At 45.5% G+C, this 15,446-nt stretch overlaps 1 protein-coding gene across 1 annotated transcript in view; it reads right to left on the minus strand.

Moving 5' to 3' along the window:
* Nucleotides 1-15,446, minus strand: part of LOC140388501 (uncharacterized) — a 175,989-nt gene continuing 160,543 nt past the window's right edge. The window contains exons 6-8 of the mRNA XM_072472796.1: nucleotides 4,322-4,381; nucleotides 2,765-2,954; nucleotides 1-199 (exon numbers count right to left, since the gene is read on the minus strand). Coding sequence (XP_072328897.1) covers nucleotides 89-199; nucleotides 2,765-2,954; nucleotides 4,322-4,381 — 361 coding nt within the window. The 3' untranslated portion in view covers nucleotides 1-88. The remainder of the gene's footprint in view (nucleotides 200-2,764; nucleotides 2,955-4,321; nucleotides 4,382-15,446) is intronic.

The raw sequence follows: 15,446 nt of genomic DNA on the forward strand, positions 1-15,446 counted from the left end.
AACATTAAAAATTAATCTTTATTAAGAAAATACAATAACTTGTGTCCATTTGTATTGTGAGATATGCAGATAGATTAAGGTTGAAATCCTATTTCAGTGTACAGCTCCAGTTGATTGGATTGTATTGCAGCAGCTCACGCTCTCGTAGTGAATCCAGGGATTTGGCTAACCTCTTCTCCTTCCACTGAGTTTCCATCAGCTGAGAGGTATAAACAGAAAGAAACAATTCCATTGATACACTGTTCGGCAGAGGTTTGCCCTTCCCAAACCACTCCACAGATAATTAAGTACTTTTGAAATGTAGTCACTGTTGGGAGGCAGGAAATGGGCTCAGTAATGTGCCACCAACCAGGAATGTTATAATGACAGGACAATTATTTTGGTTTTTTTAGTCATATTGGTTGAGGGATAATTACAGGTCACGCCAATGGGAGTGGATAGGAGAGGAACTCCTCTGGTCGTCTTCACAATTGTTCTTATGTCGTCCTCTGAGGGGTGACATGGCTTCAGTTTAAGGTATATAAACAATGGGCGGGATTTTCCAGTACTACATGCTGCGGGAATCGTCTTGGACGGGATGGAACATGTGACGGACCAGCAAAAGGTTATTGACTTCGGGCGGGTATCTCGGGTCCTGTGACGGACAAGACTGGTAAATCCTGCCTGACATCTCTGGTAGGATAGCGTCCCCTCAGTACTGCAGTGGAGACGACCTAGATTTTCTGAGAGAATTTTCCATTATTTGCGTAGTGTGCTGGCTGAGGCGAGAAAATCGGCCTGCAGCTCGCAGGCTGCACAGCCGGCTTTTCTCACCACATTTTGCAGCACTCTATGCGGAAGAGGCCTCCCAGCAAAGCCCAGGCCGTCATGGTGGCCGGGTGGGGCCTAACAGAGTTGGCAATGCTTGCCAAAGGGCGCCCCAATCTGCAATAATAAAAATACCTCCCCTTGCAATAGATAAGGGAGCCCCCTCCCCAACATGCTCAAGGGCAACTCCCACCCCACAGAAAAGAGGAACCCTCCACCCCACAGATAAGAGGAACCCCCCCCCCATCCACAGATCAGGGAACCTCCCCACTCCACAGATAAGGGGAACCCCCTCCCACCCCACAGATACGAGGCACCCCCCCCACCACACAGATAAGGGGAACTCCCCACCCCCAGATAAGGGGAACTCCCCACCCCACAGATAAGGGGAACTCCCCACCCCACAGATAAAGGGAACTCCCCACCCCACAGATAAGGGGAACCCCCCCCCACCCCACAGATAAGATTAACCTCCCCCCCAGCCCACAGATAATGGGAACACCACACCCCACGGATAAGAGGAAGCCCCCCACCCCATGGATAAGGGGAACCCCCACCCCACAGATAATGGGAACCCCCACTCCATGGATAAGAGGAAGCCCCCCACCCCACGGATAAGGGGAACCCCCCACCCCACAGATAAGATGAACCCCCCAGCCCACAGATAATGGGAACACCCCCACTCCATGGATAAGAGGAAGCCCCCCACCCCACGGATAAGGGGAACCCCCCACCCCACAGATAAGATGAACCCCCCAGCCCACAGATAAGGGGAACCCCCCACCCCACAGATAATGGGAACACGCCCACCCCATGGATAAGGGGAACCCCCCACCCCACAGATAACCACGCCCCAGTGGAGCTCCGTAGAGGGGGGCCCCATTACTGCCCCCAGGCATTTTTCCCTGGCACTACCCCAGCCAGCGGCAGTTCCAAGGGCAGTCCCAGGGTGGCAGGAGGGCCAGGGTGTTTCTCAGCCATGTTCCTCTTCCCTCAGAGGTGATAGTTATCTATGCGTCCCTTGAGATCGCTTCACCTGGTTCCCGTTTTTGGGGCGGAGTGAATCGGAAAATGTGATCTTGCCAGCGAGATTCTTGCTCGCCGAGTATTGCGGGACTTTGCATCCACGTTGCTGTTTGCGCTCACGGAGAATGTGGATGCAAATTGACGGCAATGGTTTATCTGAAATTAAGTGCAGGTTGGCCTTATTCGGGGGCAGCACGGTGGCGCAGTGGTTAGCACTGCTGCTTAATGGCACCAAGGACCCGGGTTTGGTCCCAATCCTGGGTCACTGTCCGTGTGGAGTTTGCACATTCTTACCGTGCCTGCGTGGATTTCACCTTCACAACCCAAAGATGTGCAGGCTAGGTGGATTGGCCACGCTAAATTGCCCCTTAATTGGAAAAAAAAGAATTGGGTACTCTAAATTTTTAAAAATAAAGGTTGGCCGTACTCCTACAAATTGAAGCTGCGGAGAGGGTGCAGAGGAGGACAAGGAGGATGATACTGAAAGTCAAACCTTATATCGACTTAGAGAATGAATGTCATTCACTTCAGAGAAATGTAGGTTTAGGTGGAATATAACGGAGGTGTTAAACGATAGCTTTAACATTGGAAGCCCACCAGCAACAATGGACTGAACGTGACCTTGGTAAATTTGGACTGTACGTCAGTTATCATCTGTTTCATTGGAATATTGAAAACGAGGACATTCTGAGACTATGATCCTTAAAATGATCTTAACTGTTACACTGTTCATCGTTTTGGATCTTCCAGCCATCCCTCTCTCCAGGGAATGAATTTAAAGAAACACATTGCAAGATTGAATGAACTAGCTCAAATACCAAATCTAACTCAAACATCGGAATTACCTCCAGAATGAATGTCTTAGTTTTGGATAGTGGCTGTGAAGACCCACTCCACAGGGGAAAGGTTATTTATTACCTGACCATCTCACCTTTTTGTTTTCATCTCGGATTGCTTGAAGAAATCGGGAACGTGCACTCTGCTTTTCAAGGTCCAGAAGGTTTGCCTGTCTTTCCGCTTCCCGTGCCTCCTCTCCTTCTTTGACACGGTTGACCAGGGCATAACGCTGGGACTCCCACTGCTGACCCATCTGCCACTTCAGCAGTTGCCGAATCTCACTCCTTAAGCAGCCAAACGTAGAAAGAGACCTTCATTAGCTGATTGGACATTGCTGCAGCAAGTCTTTGACATACAACCTCCTCATCAAAAAATAAAGATTTCATTTAATAAATTAACCAGCTTGCTTTATGCATCCCTTTTGCAAAATGCCCCGAATGCACTCTTTTATTTATGAGCCAGTGGGGGTCTTTCAAAGAGAAAAGCGATCAGAGATCGCAAAGAGATTTTTATTCCTCATTTGCTCAAAAAATTAAACAAACTCCTTGTTGGGGCAACTTTCAAGGGCGCCAGTGTTTTCACTCAAACAGCTACAGATTAAAATCACCAAACAGAAGTACGTTTGAGCTTACGGCATAGGCGAGGGGGCTGGAGGTCGACAAATGAAGAATCAACAGGCCTCAATATTAGGAAGTGGGAAAATAAACACCTTTCTTGACTTTGGGATGCCCCAAAGCATTCCACAATAAATTAATTATTTCTGAAGTTTAGTTACTGTTATGAAGAAAAATACCCCAGCCAATTTGTGCAGTAAGGCCCCACAAATAGCTAATGAAAGACTATGGGCTGGATTCTTCCGCTGCAAGAACGCCACGGGCGGGACATGGACACTGCAGAAGCCCATTGACCACAGGCAGGATCTCCGGTCACCGGGCAGACGTGGCTGGAGAATACCGCTCAAGGCCTTGTGATAGTTGGGTGATAATTGTTGGCCAGTACACGAGAGGAATTCCACAGTTCATCTTCAGATAGTGATTGTTTGTGTCCTGAACAGGCAGATAAGGTGGCACGGTAGCACAGTGGTTAGCATTGTTGCTTCACAGCGCCAGGGACCTCGATTCGATTCCCGGCTTGGGCCACTTTCTGTGCGGAGTCTGCATGTTCTCCCCGTGTCTGCGTGGGTTTCCTCTGGGTGCTCCAGTTTCCTCCCACAAGTCCCGAAAGACGTGCTTGTTAGGTGATTTGGACATTCTGAATTCTCCCTCTGTTTCCCCGAACAGGTGCCGGAGTGTGGCAACTAGGGGATTTTCACAGTAACTTCATTGCAGTGTTAATGTAAGCCTACTTGTGACACTAATAAAGATTATTATTATAAGGTATCAATACCTGCATATGTGATCAAGATTCAGGCTAGATTGTCCATTTTAGTCTTTGGACTGAGATGTGAACTCACACTACCTGACTCAAAGGTGCTACCACAGAGCCAAGCTCTTGTTTCTTGATTGGATTACCAGAGAAGATGCAATTATAGGGCTGATGAAGGATTCAGCAAAATCTTGCACTTTGAGCCCACCATAAACAAACGAGAATGAAAATTTAAACACAGAAATCCTACAGACTAACTGGCAGATTCGGTCTCATGTTCTCTTACCTGTACTCTTCCTTCTCAGCCACCGATCCATAAAATGGCCTCTGCCAGCCCTGATGATACCTGTAAAGCAGCAATAACATTGATCAGTTTCCATGGTAACTCTATAATAAATGCAAAATATCAGACGCACAGAACCCTTGTTCATTGGGAGTATAGAGGAACATTCAAAAGGTATCAAGCATATGATTTAAGCGTTAAGCATAAAATGGGATACCAATGCAGAGAAACTAACTAAGGCTGCCTACATGTTAAAGAGCAAAAAACAGTTTTTATAAACTGAGCTTAATAGTTCCACATTCAATAAAATTGCACCAAAATTCTGGTGCCCCAGTCAAGAATGATGGTTGAAATCAAGCAACTAATGGGAGTAGGTAGTTTGAAAAGCAACCCTGAATTGTCACATCGCAGGATTGGGGAGAAGGGTGTAAAAAGTGGGTGAAAGAGCAATTACTTCAGAATTTCACGAACATCTGCTCGACCAGTTACACAAATCTTGTGCTTGAGTTCTCCAGATAATATTTTTAAAATTTTATCTACGCCCATGTGTCAAGCGTATGTTTAATCATTATTAATTATTGTCAGAGGATACAGCAAGATATAGATCGGGTGGAGACTTGGGCGGAGAGATGGCAGATGGAGTTTAATCTGGACAAATGTGAGGTAATGCATCTTGGAAGGTCTAATACAGGTGGGAAATATGCAGTAAATGGCAGACCCTTAAGAGTATTGACAGGCAGAGGGATCTAGGTGTACAAGTCCACAGGTCACTGGAAGTGGCAATGCAGGTGGTGAAGGTAGTCAAGAAGGCATATTCTTGATTATAAATATAAATATATTGAATATAAAATTTGGCAAGTCATGCTGCAGCTGTATAGAACCTTAGTTAGCCCACACTTCGAATATAGTGTTCAATTCTGGTCGCCACATACGAGAAGGATGTGGAGGCTTTGGAGAGGTTTACCAGGATATTGGATTGGATTGGATTGGATTTGTTTATTGTCACGTGTACCGAGGTACAGTGAAAAGTATTTTTCTGCGAGCAGCTCAACAGATCATTAAGTACATGAGAAGAAAAGGGAATAAAAGAAAATACATAATAGGGCAACACAACTTATACAATGTTACTACATAAGTACTGGCATCGGATGAAGCATACAGGGTGTAGTGTTAATGAGGTCAGTCCATAAGAGGACTGGTATGCCTGGTATGGAGGGAATTGGATATGAGGAGAGGTTGGATAAACTCAGTTTGTTCTCACTGGAACGACGGAGGTTGAGGGGCGACTTGATAGAAATCTATAAAAGTATGAGGGGCATGGACAGGGTTGATAATCAGAAGCTTTTTCCCGGGGTGGAAGAGTCAATTACTAGGAGACATAGGCTTGCTGCGCTAGGGGCAAAATTTAGAGGAAATGTGCAAGGACATTTTTTACACAGACGGTAGTGGATGCCTGGAACTCGCTGCCAGAGGAGGTGATGGAAGCAGGGACAATAGCGATGTGTAAGGAGCAAATTTATAAATACATAAATAGGATGGTAATAGAAGGTTTTTAGGTTAGACAGGCAGCATGGTTGGTGCAGGCTGGAAGGGCCTGTTCCTGTGCTGTACTTTTCTTTGTTCTTTGTACTCTCAACCATGGAAGGGCTAAGCATGAGTGCAAGAAACAAAGCTAAAATGTTTGGAAGTGACTTCAGTAATAGGCATCAAGTGGACCGTCATGGGCAGCCTTCCCCTGAGATCCTCGCTATTAGAGATGCCCATATCCAGTCAAATCAGTTCACTCTGTGTGATATTATAAAGCAGCAAAATATATTGAACAAAGCAAAGACAACATCCTCGTCATCGTGACGGAAACTTACAAGCCATAACTAGCCAACCTACTCCAGGGTACTTTTGATACAGGAATCCAATTTGGCAATATTGAAAATTTCTCAAGTATGTCTTAACTACATAATTCAGAACGATTTTAACCTGGCTAATTGCCACTCTATCAGGCGATCAATCATTAGAAAAGTGGCAGAAAGAGCTATCATTAGTGCTGTCAAACAACACCTACTCACAAATAACCTGTAGGTGCATGGATACCCTGTATTGAGTGGTTCATTCTCTGATCCCTAATGCCTCTCAATCTTCCACCAGGCTCGATCCAACAGTATTTTAAAAAATTAATCCATGGGATGAGGGCGTCACTGGCTAGGACAGCATTCATTGTCCTTACCTAGTTACCCGAGAAAAGGTGCTGAGCTGCCTACTTGAATTGCTGCAGTCCATGTGGTGTAGGTACACCCACAGTGTTGGTAGGGAGGGAGTTCCAGGATTTTGACCTGGCGACAGTGAAAGAACGGCGATATATTTCCAAGTTAGGGTGGTGGGTGATGGTGTTCTACTCTAAACTAAAAGGTTCCCGAAAGAAAGCTGCAGGTCCTGTGTGGTGATTATTTTCTGGATTTAGCTCATAGTGTTAAAACCTAGAGGAGGTTGTTTTCGGGAAGGTGCATTCTCTGAGTTTATGAAAATAAGCAGATTTGGATAGGGGGATAATTAAAGTATACTGTCTAGGTAACCATTGTTGTAGTTAAATGTAAACATTGTTCTTTATTGTTGCAAACATATTGTAAAACACTGGTTTGGCCTTAACTGGAACACTGTGAGTGCCACACTTTAGGAAGGATGTGACTGCACAGGGGTGGGTGCAGGAAAGATTCACTAGCATGGCTCCAGAAATGTAGGACTTCAGTCATGTGGATAGAAGCTGGGTTTTTCTTCCTTACAGATGGGAATGTTAAACGGTGATTTTATAGAGGTGTTCAAAATCATGAGGCATGTGGACAGAGTAGAGTGGGACAATTGTTCCCATTGGCAGAAAGGTCGAGAACCAGAGGATACAGGTTTATGGGGATTGACAAAAGAATCAGAGACGACATGAGGAAAAATATTTTTAGTCAGTGAGTGGTTATGATGTTCAGTGCCGTGCCGGAGATGGGGAAGATTCAATCTTCCGAAAGGGAATTGGATAATTACCAAAAGAGAAAATATTGGCAGGGTTATGGCAAAAAGGCAGGGGAGTGGGACTAGCTGAGGTGGTAGCTGTCAGGGCTGGCATAGAGATGAAGGGCCAAATGCCCCCTCTGTGCTGTATCCACTCAATGAATCTTTCTTTGGTCATTAGAATCTCCCAGTCCTACAATCGCTTCTGTCAGGAAGGTCCTGTGCAGCAGTGTCTTGGAAACATCATCATCTGCAAGTTCCCCTCAAAGCCAAGCAGTATCTGGACTTGCACATATATATATTGGCATTCCTTCATTATTGCTGGGTTAAAGTCCTGGACTTCCCCACCGAACACCATTGTGGAAGCACCAGCAGCAAACGAACGACAGCAGTTTTACGCTAAGGCTCACTGGTGCTGCCTGGAGTTCTTAAATGTAAAAGTGCTTTAAGCTTGCCACCTATGGAGAAACCTTTGCCCTCATTAAAGCCTGGTTGAGATCTGGAATTCCTTATGTGGAGGAGTGCTGAGCATGAACCTGTGATCAACCACTCTGATTGTAAACTTAGCACACTGTGAACATGCAAAACTGCAAACCTGGGTATTGTGCATTGATGCAACTGCAGGATGGGAGAAATACACAAGAGGGCACTCCTGCTTACTTAAAGGATCTGCTGAATGTAATACTTCAGTATTATCCTCACATGATATAATCCTCTGCTTTTTGTCCTTAGCATGTCTGTTCCTGCTTCAAGGTTATTCCTGAAGGCCCCGCCTTTTCAACCTTGCCCCTCGCCTGAGGTGTGGTGATCCTCAGGTTAAATCACCACCTGTCAGCTCTCCCCCTCAAAGGGGAAAACAGCCTATGGTCATCTGGACTATGACGACTTTACCTTTGTTTTATCCTACTTCAATCAGAGATAGCCATCAACCAGTTAAGTGCAAGTCCAAGTCTTATATCTCTATGTATCCTTCTCAGTTGGGCTGCCTGAGTAGCAGGCGTAGGGCTGCCTGAGTAGCAGGCGTAAGGCTGTTTAGCTCAGGGCTAAATCGCTGGCTTTGAAAGCAGACCAAGGCAGGCCAACAGCACGGTTGGATTCCCGTAACAGCCTCCCCAAACAGGCGCCGGACTGTGGCGACTAGGGGCTTTTCACAGTAACTTCATTTGAAGCCTACTTGTGACAATAAGCGATTTTCATTTCATTCATTTGGCCCTTTGAGTCTGCTCCGCCATTCATAAAGATCATGGCCGACCTGGTTGTTGTCCCAACTCCACTTTCCTGTCTGACCCCAAAACCCTTGACCCACTCATCTACCAAAAGTCTGCCTAAATCGGCCTTGAATAAATTCGATGATCCAGCCGCCACTGTTCTGTGGGGAAGAGAATTCCACACGCTAACAACCACCTGAAATAAAAAATATTCTCTTCACCTCAGTCTGAAAAAGGAGACTTCTTGGGCGGGATTCTCCCCTACCCGGCGGGGCGGGAGGTCCCGGCGGGATGGAGTGGTGTGAACCACGCCGGTGTCGGGCCAAGCCCTCACCTTGAGGGGCTACCCCGCGCCGAAATGGTTTGCGCGCCGCCGACCGGCGGGAAAGGCCTTTGTTAGGTGAATTGGACATTCTGAATTCTTTCTCCATGTACCCGAACAGGCGCCGGAATGTGGCGACTGGGGGCTTTTCACAGTAACCTCATTGCAGTGTTAATGTAAGCCAACTTGTGACAATAAAGATTATTATTATTCCAAATGTGGTCCCACCAACCTGTACAGCTCCCTGCTTTTACATTCCATTCCCTTTGCAATCAACACCAACATTCCATTTCCCTTGCTCATCGCTTGCTGAACCGGCATACTAACATTTGTGATTCATGTACCAGGACACCCAGATCCCTCTGTCCCACCAAATTCTGCAATCACTCTCCATCTAAATATATACAGCTTTTACATTCTTCCTGCCACAGTGGGCAAGTTCTCACATTGTATTCCATCTGCCAATTTCCCCACACCCCTCTCATTTAACCTGTCTATATCACTTTGCAGATTCTCTGTTTCCTCTTGACAACTTACTTTCCTATCTATCTTAGTGTCATCGGCAAATTTACCTACCATACATTCAGTCCCTTCATCCAAATTGACGTAGATTATAAATGTTTGAGGCCCCAGGTTTGATCCCTGTAGGGCTCCACTAGTTGCAGATTGCCCACCATTTATGCCTACTCTCTGTTTCCTGTAAACTAACCCTTCCTTTATACATGTGAATATGTTACTCCCTTCATCATGTTCTCTTATCTTTGATGTGGCAGCTTCTCAAATGCCTTTTGGAAAACCAAGTTCATCGCATCTATTGGATCTTCTTTATCCACCTTGCTAGTTAGAACAAAGAACAAAGAACAAAGAAATGTACAGCACAGGAACAGGCCCTTCGGCCCTCCAAGCCCGTGCCGACCATACTGCCCGACTAAACTACAATCTTCTACACTTCCTGGGTCCGTATCCTTCTATTCCCATCCTATTCATATATTTGTCAAGATGCCCCTTAAATGTCCCTATCGTCCCTGCCTCCACTACCTCCTCCGGTAGTGAGTTCCAGGCACCCACTACCCTCTGCGTAAAAAACTTGCCTCGTACATCTACTCTAAACTTTGCCCCTCTCACCTTAAACCTATGCCCCCTAGTAATTGACCCCTCTACCCTGGGGAAAAGCCTCTGACTATCCACTCTGTCTATGCCCCTCATAATTTTGTATACCTCTATCAGGTCGCCCCTCAACCTCCTTCGTTCCAGTGAGAACAAACCGAGTTTATTCAATCGCTCCTCATAGCTTATGCCCTCCATACCAGGCAACATTCTGGTAAATCTCTTCTGCACCCTCTCTAAAGCCTCCACATCCTTCTGGTAGTGTGGCGACCAGAATTGAACACTATACTCCAAGTGTGGCCTAACTAAGGTTCTATACAGCTGCAACATGACTTGCCAATTCTTATACTCAATGCCCCGGCCAATGAAGGCAAGCATGCCGTATGCCTTCTTGACTACCTTCTCCACCTGTGTAGCCCCTTTCAGTGATCTGTGGACCTGTACTCCTAGATCTCTTTGACTTTCAATACTCTTGAGGGTTCTACCATTCACTGTATATTCCCTACCTGCATTAGCCCTTCCAAAATGCATTACCTCACATTTGTCCAGGTTAAACTCCATCTGCCATCTCTCCGCCCAAGTCTCCAGACAATCTAAATCCTGCTGTATCCTCAGACAGTCCTCATCGCTATCCGCAATTCCACCAACCTTTGTGTCGTCTGCAAACTTACTAATCAGACCAGTTACATTTTCCTCCAAATCATTTATATATACTACAAAGAGCAAAGGTCCCAGCACGGATCCCTGTGGAACACCACTGGTCACAGCCCTCCAATTAGAAAAGCATCCCTCCATTGCTACCCTCTGCCTTCTATGGCCTAGCCAGTTCTGTATCCACCTTGCCAGTTCACCCCTGATCCCGTGTGACTTCACCTTTTGTACTAGTCTACCATGAGGGACCTTGTCAAAGGCCTTACTGAAGTCCATATAGACAACATCTACTGCCCTACCTGCATCAATCATCTTAGTGACCTCCTCGAAAAACTCTATCAAGTTAGTGAGACACGACCTCCCCTTCACAAAACCGTGCTGCCTCTCACTAATACGTCCATTTGCTTCCAAATGGGAGTAGATCCTGTCTCGAAGAATTCTCTCCAGTAATTTCCCTACCACTGAAGTAAGGCTCACCGGCCTGTAGTTCCCGGGATTATCCCTGCCACCCTTCTTAAACAGAGGAACAACATTGGCTATTCTCCAGTCCTCCGGGACATCCCCTGAAGACAGCGAGGATCCAAAGATTTCTGTCAAGGCCTCAGCAATTTCCTCTCCAGCCTCCTTCAGTATTCTGGGGTAGATCCCATCCGGCCCTGGGGACTTATCTACCTTAATATTTTTTAAGACACCCAACACCTCGTCTTTTTGGATCACAATGTGACCCAGGCTATCTACACCCCCTTCTCCAGACTCAACATCTACCAATTCCTTCTCTTTGGTGAATACTGATGCAAAGTATTCATTTAGTACCTCGCCCATTTCCTCTGGCTCCACACATAGATTCCCTTGCCTATCCTTCAGTGGGCCAACCCTTTCCCTGGCTACCCTCTTACTTTTTATGTAAGTGTAAAAAGCCTTGGGATTTTCCTTAACCCTATTTGCCAATGCCTTTTCATGACCCCTTCTAGCCCTCCTGACTCCTTGCTTAAGTTCCTTCCTACTTTCCTTATATGCCACACAGGCTTCGTCTGTTCCCAGCCTTTTAGCCCTGACTTCCTCAAAAAACTCTATTTAATTAGTTAACCATAATTTCCCTTTCACAAAGCCACATTGTCTCTACCCGATCACATTATGACTTCCTAAGTATCCACTTTTAACCTCCTTAACAATTGGTACCAGCAATTCCCTATAACAGATGTTAGGCTAACTGTCTTCTAGTTTCCTGCTTTCTGTCTCCCTTCTTTATTAAATAAAGAGATTACAAAGAACAAAGAACAATACAGCACAAGAACAGTCCCTTTGGCCCTCCAAGCCCGCACCGGCCATGATACCAACCTTTGCCAAAACCCTCAGCACTTCTTTGTGCCGTATCCCTCCATACCCATCCTATCCATGTATTTGTCAAGATGCCCTTTGAACGCCGCAAATGTATTTGCTTCCACAACCTCCCCTGGCAACGTGTTCCAGGCACTCACCACCCTCTGTGTAAAAAACCTGCCTCGTACATCTCCTCTAAACTTTGCCCCACGGACCTTAAACCTATGCCCCCTGATGACTGATCCCTCCACCCTGGGGAAGAGTGCCTACCCATCCACTCTATCCATCCCCCTCATAATCTTGTAGCACTCTATCAGGTCACCCCTCAACCTCCGTCTTTCTAATGAAAACAGTTCAGTCTATTCAGCCTCTCCACATAGCTAACACCCTCCAGACCAGGCAATATCCTGGTAAACCTCCTCTGCACCCTCTCCAAAGCCGCCACATCCTTCTGGTAGTGTGTGTGCCCAAAATTGTGCGCAATATTCCAAGTGCGGCCTTACCAAGGTTCTATACAACTATAGCATGACTTGCCAGTTTTTATACTCGATGTCCCGTCCAATGGAGGCAAGCATTCCATGTACTTTCTTGACTACCTTGTGCACTTGTGTCGCCACCTTCAAAGATCTGTGGGCATGCACGCCCCGATCTCTCACTTTCTATATTCCTGAGAGTTTTGCCATTTATGGTATATTTCCCCTCTTTGTTAGACCAACCCAAATTAATTACCTCCCATTTGTCCGGATTAAACTCCATTTGCCATTTTACTTGCCAAGTCTCCAACCTATCTATGTCCTGCTGTATCTTCTGACAATCCTCAACACTATCTGCCACTCCACCAACCTTGATGTCATCCACGAACTTACTAATCAGACCATCTACATTTTCTTCCAAATCCTTTATGTATACTACAAACAACAGAGGCCCCAGCACAGATCCCAGTGGTCACAACCTTCCTTTCAGAAAAACACTCTTCTACTGCTACCTTCTGTGACCAAGTCAGTTCTGTATCCATCTTACCCCCTCACCTCTGATCCTGTGTGACTTCACCTTTTGTACCAGTCTGCCATGAGGCACCTTGTCAAAGACTTTACTGAAATCCATGTAAACAACATCCACCACTTTCCCCTCATCAATCATCTTTGTCACCTCCTCAAAAAACTTGATCAAGTTAGTGAGGCACGACCTCCCCTTCACAAAACCATGCTGTCTATCGCTAATGAGTCCATTTGTTTCCAAATGGGTATAAATCCTGTCCCTGAGAATTCTCTCCAATTATTTACCTACTACTGATGTGAGGCTCACAGGCCTATAGTTTCCAGGATTATCTCTTCTACCTTTCTTAAACAGCGGTACCGCATTAGCTATTCTCCAGACGTCTGGTATCTCACCTGGAGCAAATGAGGATACAAAGATGTCAGTCATGGCCCCAACAATTTCCTCCTTTGCTTCCCTCAGAATTCTGGGATAAATCCCATCCGGCCCAGGAGACTTATCTACCTTACTATTTTCTATTTTTCAATTCAGAATCCAGATTCTTCCAGAAACTAAAGAATTTGGAAGATTAAAACTAATGCATCTACGAAGTCTGTAGCCACTTCCTTTAAGACCCTAGGATGAGGTCATCTGCTCTTGGGACCTTTCAGCCTTTAGATTTAATAGTTTCCCCAGTACCCTTTCTCTAGTGATAATGTTTGTTTTAAATTCCTCCCTCCGGTTAACATTTTGATTTTCAAGTACCTTTACAAAGTTTTTTAAATCTTCTATGTTGAAAACAGACACAAAATACTTGTACCTCTGCCATTTTCTTGTTCCATTATCACGTCCCCAGACTCACTCTCTCGAGGACCAACACTAGCGCGAGTTACTCTTTTCCTATTTAAATATTTACAGAGACTCTTACTATCTGTTTTTTTTTATTACTAACCAGTTTTCTCCAATACGTAACTTTCTTCCTCTTTATTTTTCTTTTTTGGTTATTCTTTGCTGGTCTGCAAACAATAGCCAACCTTCTGACCTACCACTAATCTTTACACATCTGTGCAGTGTTTCTTTCAACTTGATACCGTCCTTAACTTATTTATTCATCCATGGATGATGCATCCTTCTCAAAGAGACTTTTAATTCTGACTGGGATACCTCTTTGCTGAGAGTTACAGGTTATCTGAAATGCGAGTGTATATTGGATTTCAGAGTTTTTCGGATTTCGGAATATAATGTGCATGTACAGCATGTTGGGAACTGCACATGGGTGGCATGTTGGGAACTGCACATGTGTGGTGTGTGTTGGGAACTGCGCATGTACAGTGTGTTGGGAACTGCGCATGTGTGGTATGTGTTGAAAACTGCACATGTACAGCGTGTTGGGAACTGCACATATGTGTTGCATTGGGAACTGCACATGTGTGGCGCGCGTTGGGACCTACGCATTGCCCGGAGATTCGTGACTCATGTCAAGGCTCAAACAAAAATGTGGATTTCAGAATTTTTCGTTCTTTGGAATTTCGGAGAAGGGATGCTCAGCCTGTATTAAGTATCTGCTAGGGGTGGCATGTGGCACAGTGGTTAGCTGCCTACGGCGCTGAGGACCCGGGTTCGAATCCCGGCCCTGGGTTACTGTCCGTGTGGAGTTTGCACATTCTCTCCGTGTCTGCGTGGGTTTCACCCCCACAACCCAAAGATGTGCAGGTTAGGTGGATTGGCCACGCTAAATTGCCCCTTAATTGGAAAAAAAAATAATTGGATACTCTAAATTTATTAAAAAGTATCTGCTGGAACGTCCCCGCCATTGCATCATTAGTGTCATGCTTTTTATAACCTCGTTTCCCAGTGCACCTTAGTGTATGCGGATCATTTTTCAACAGGGTGCAATCAAGCATTTTAACAATGCCTGTTGAGCACTGCCCACATAGAATTAAAATACCATGACGATTACTCAGAAGTTTGACTTGAATGCGCAAAACATCTGGACGTCACATCTATGAAAAAAGACAAATGTAAATGATACCACAACTTTGTTTCGATTGACAAAGTGAGTAAAAGTGAACATTACCAGAAAGGCTGACAAGGTGTGTTAAATGAGAAAGTTCTGAATAAGAAAGTTACAGGGTAGCAAGCTTGGAGTTATTAAATGTGGGCAGTAAATCCATGAAACTGGATACTATGTTGGCAAATTTTGAATCGCTATTAAAATGGCAGGGAAATGAAAATGTTACATTGGTGCAGTAAGAAATGAGAAATCTATGCTTCGATAACAATTTAGCACATTGAGGCATCATGGGGTACCCCTCTCTTCTGAGCCCATCTAAACTTGGGCAGGATCGCAGTGGGGAATATCAGAGCAGGCCCCTTATCTGATCCTCAGCTCGTGCAACGGCAGCCTTGGGATTCTCCCCTCCCCACTGTCCCACTCCCTCTTGACACCAAGAATCCCCCTGGGACTCCACGTACATCAATAATGATGCCCCATACCAGAAAAATACATTGGATAAAGGGCGGCACGGCTGCCTCACAGCGCCAGGGACCAGGG

The sequence above is a fragment of the Scyliorhinus torazame genome, chromosome 13 (assembly GCF_047496885.1).
Source record: "Scyliorhinus torazame isolate Kashiwa2021f chromosome 13, sScyTor2.1, whole genome shotgun sequence".
In the NCBI taxonomy this organism is placed as follows: Eukaryota; Metazoa; Chordata; class Chondrichthyes; order Carcharhiniformes; family Scyliorhinidae; genus Scyliorhinus; species Scyliorhinus torazame.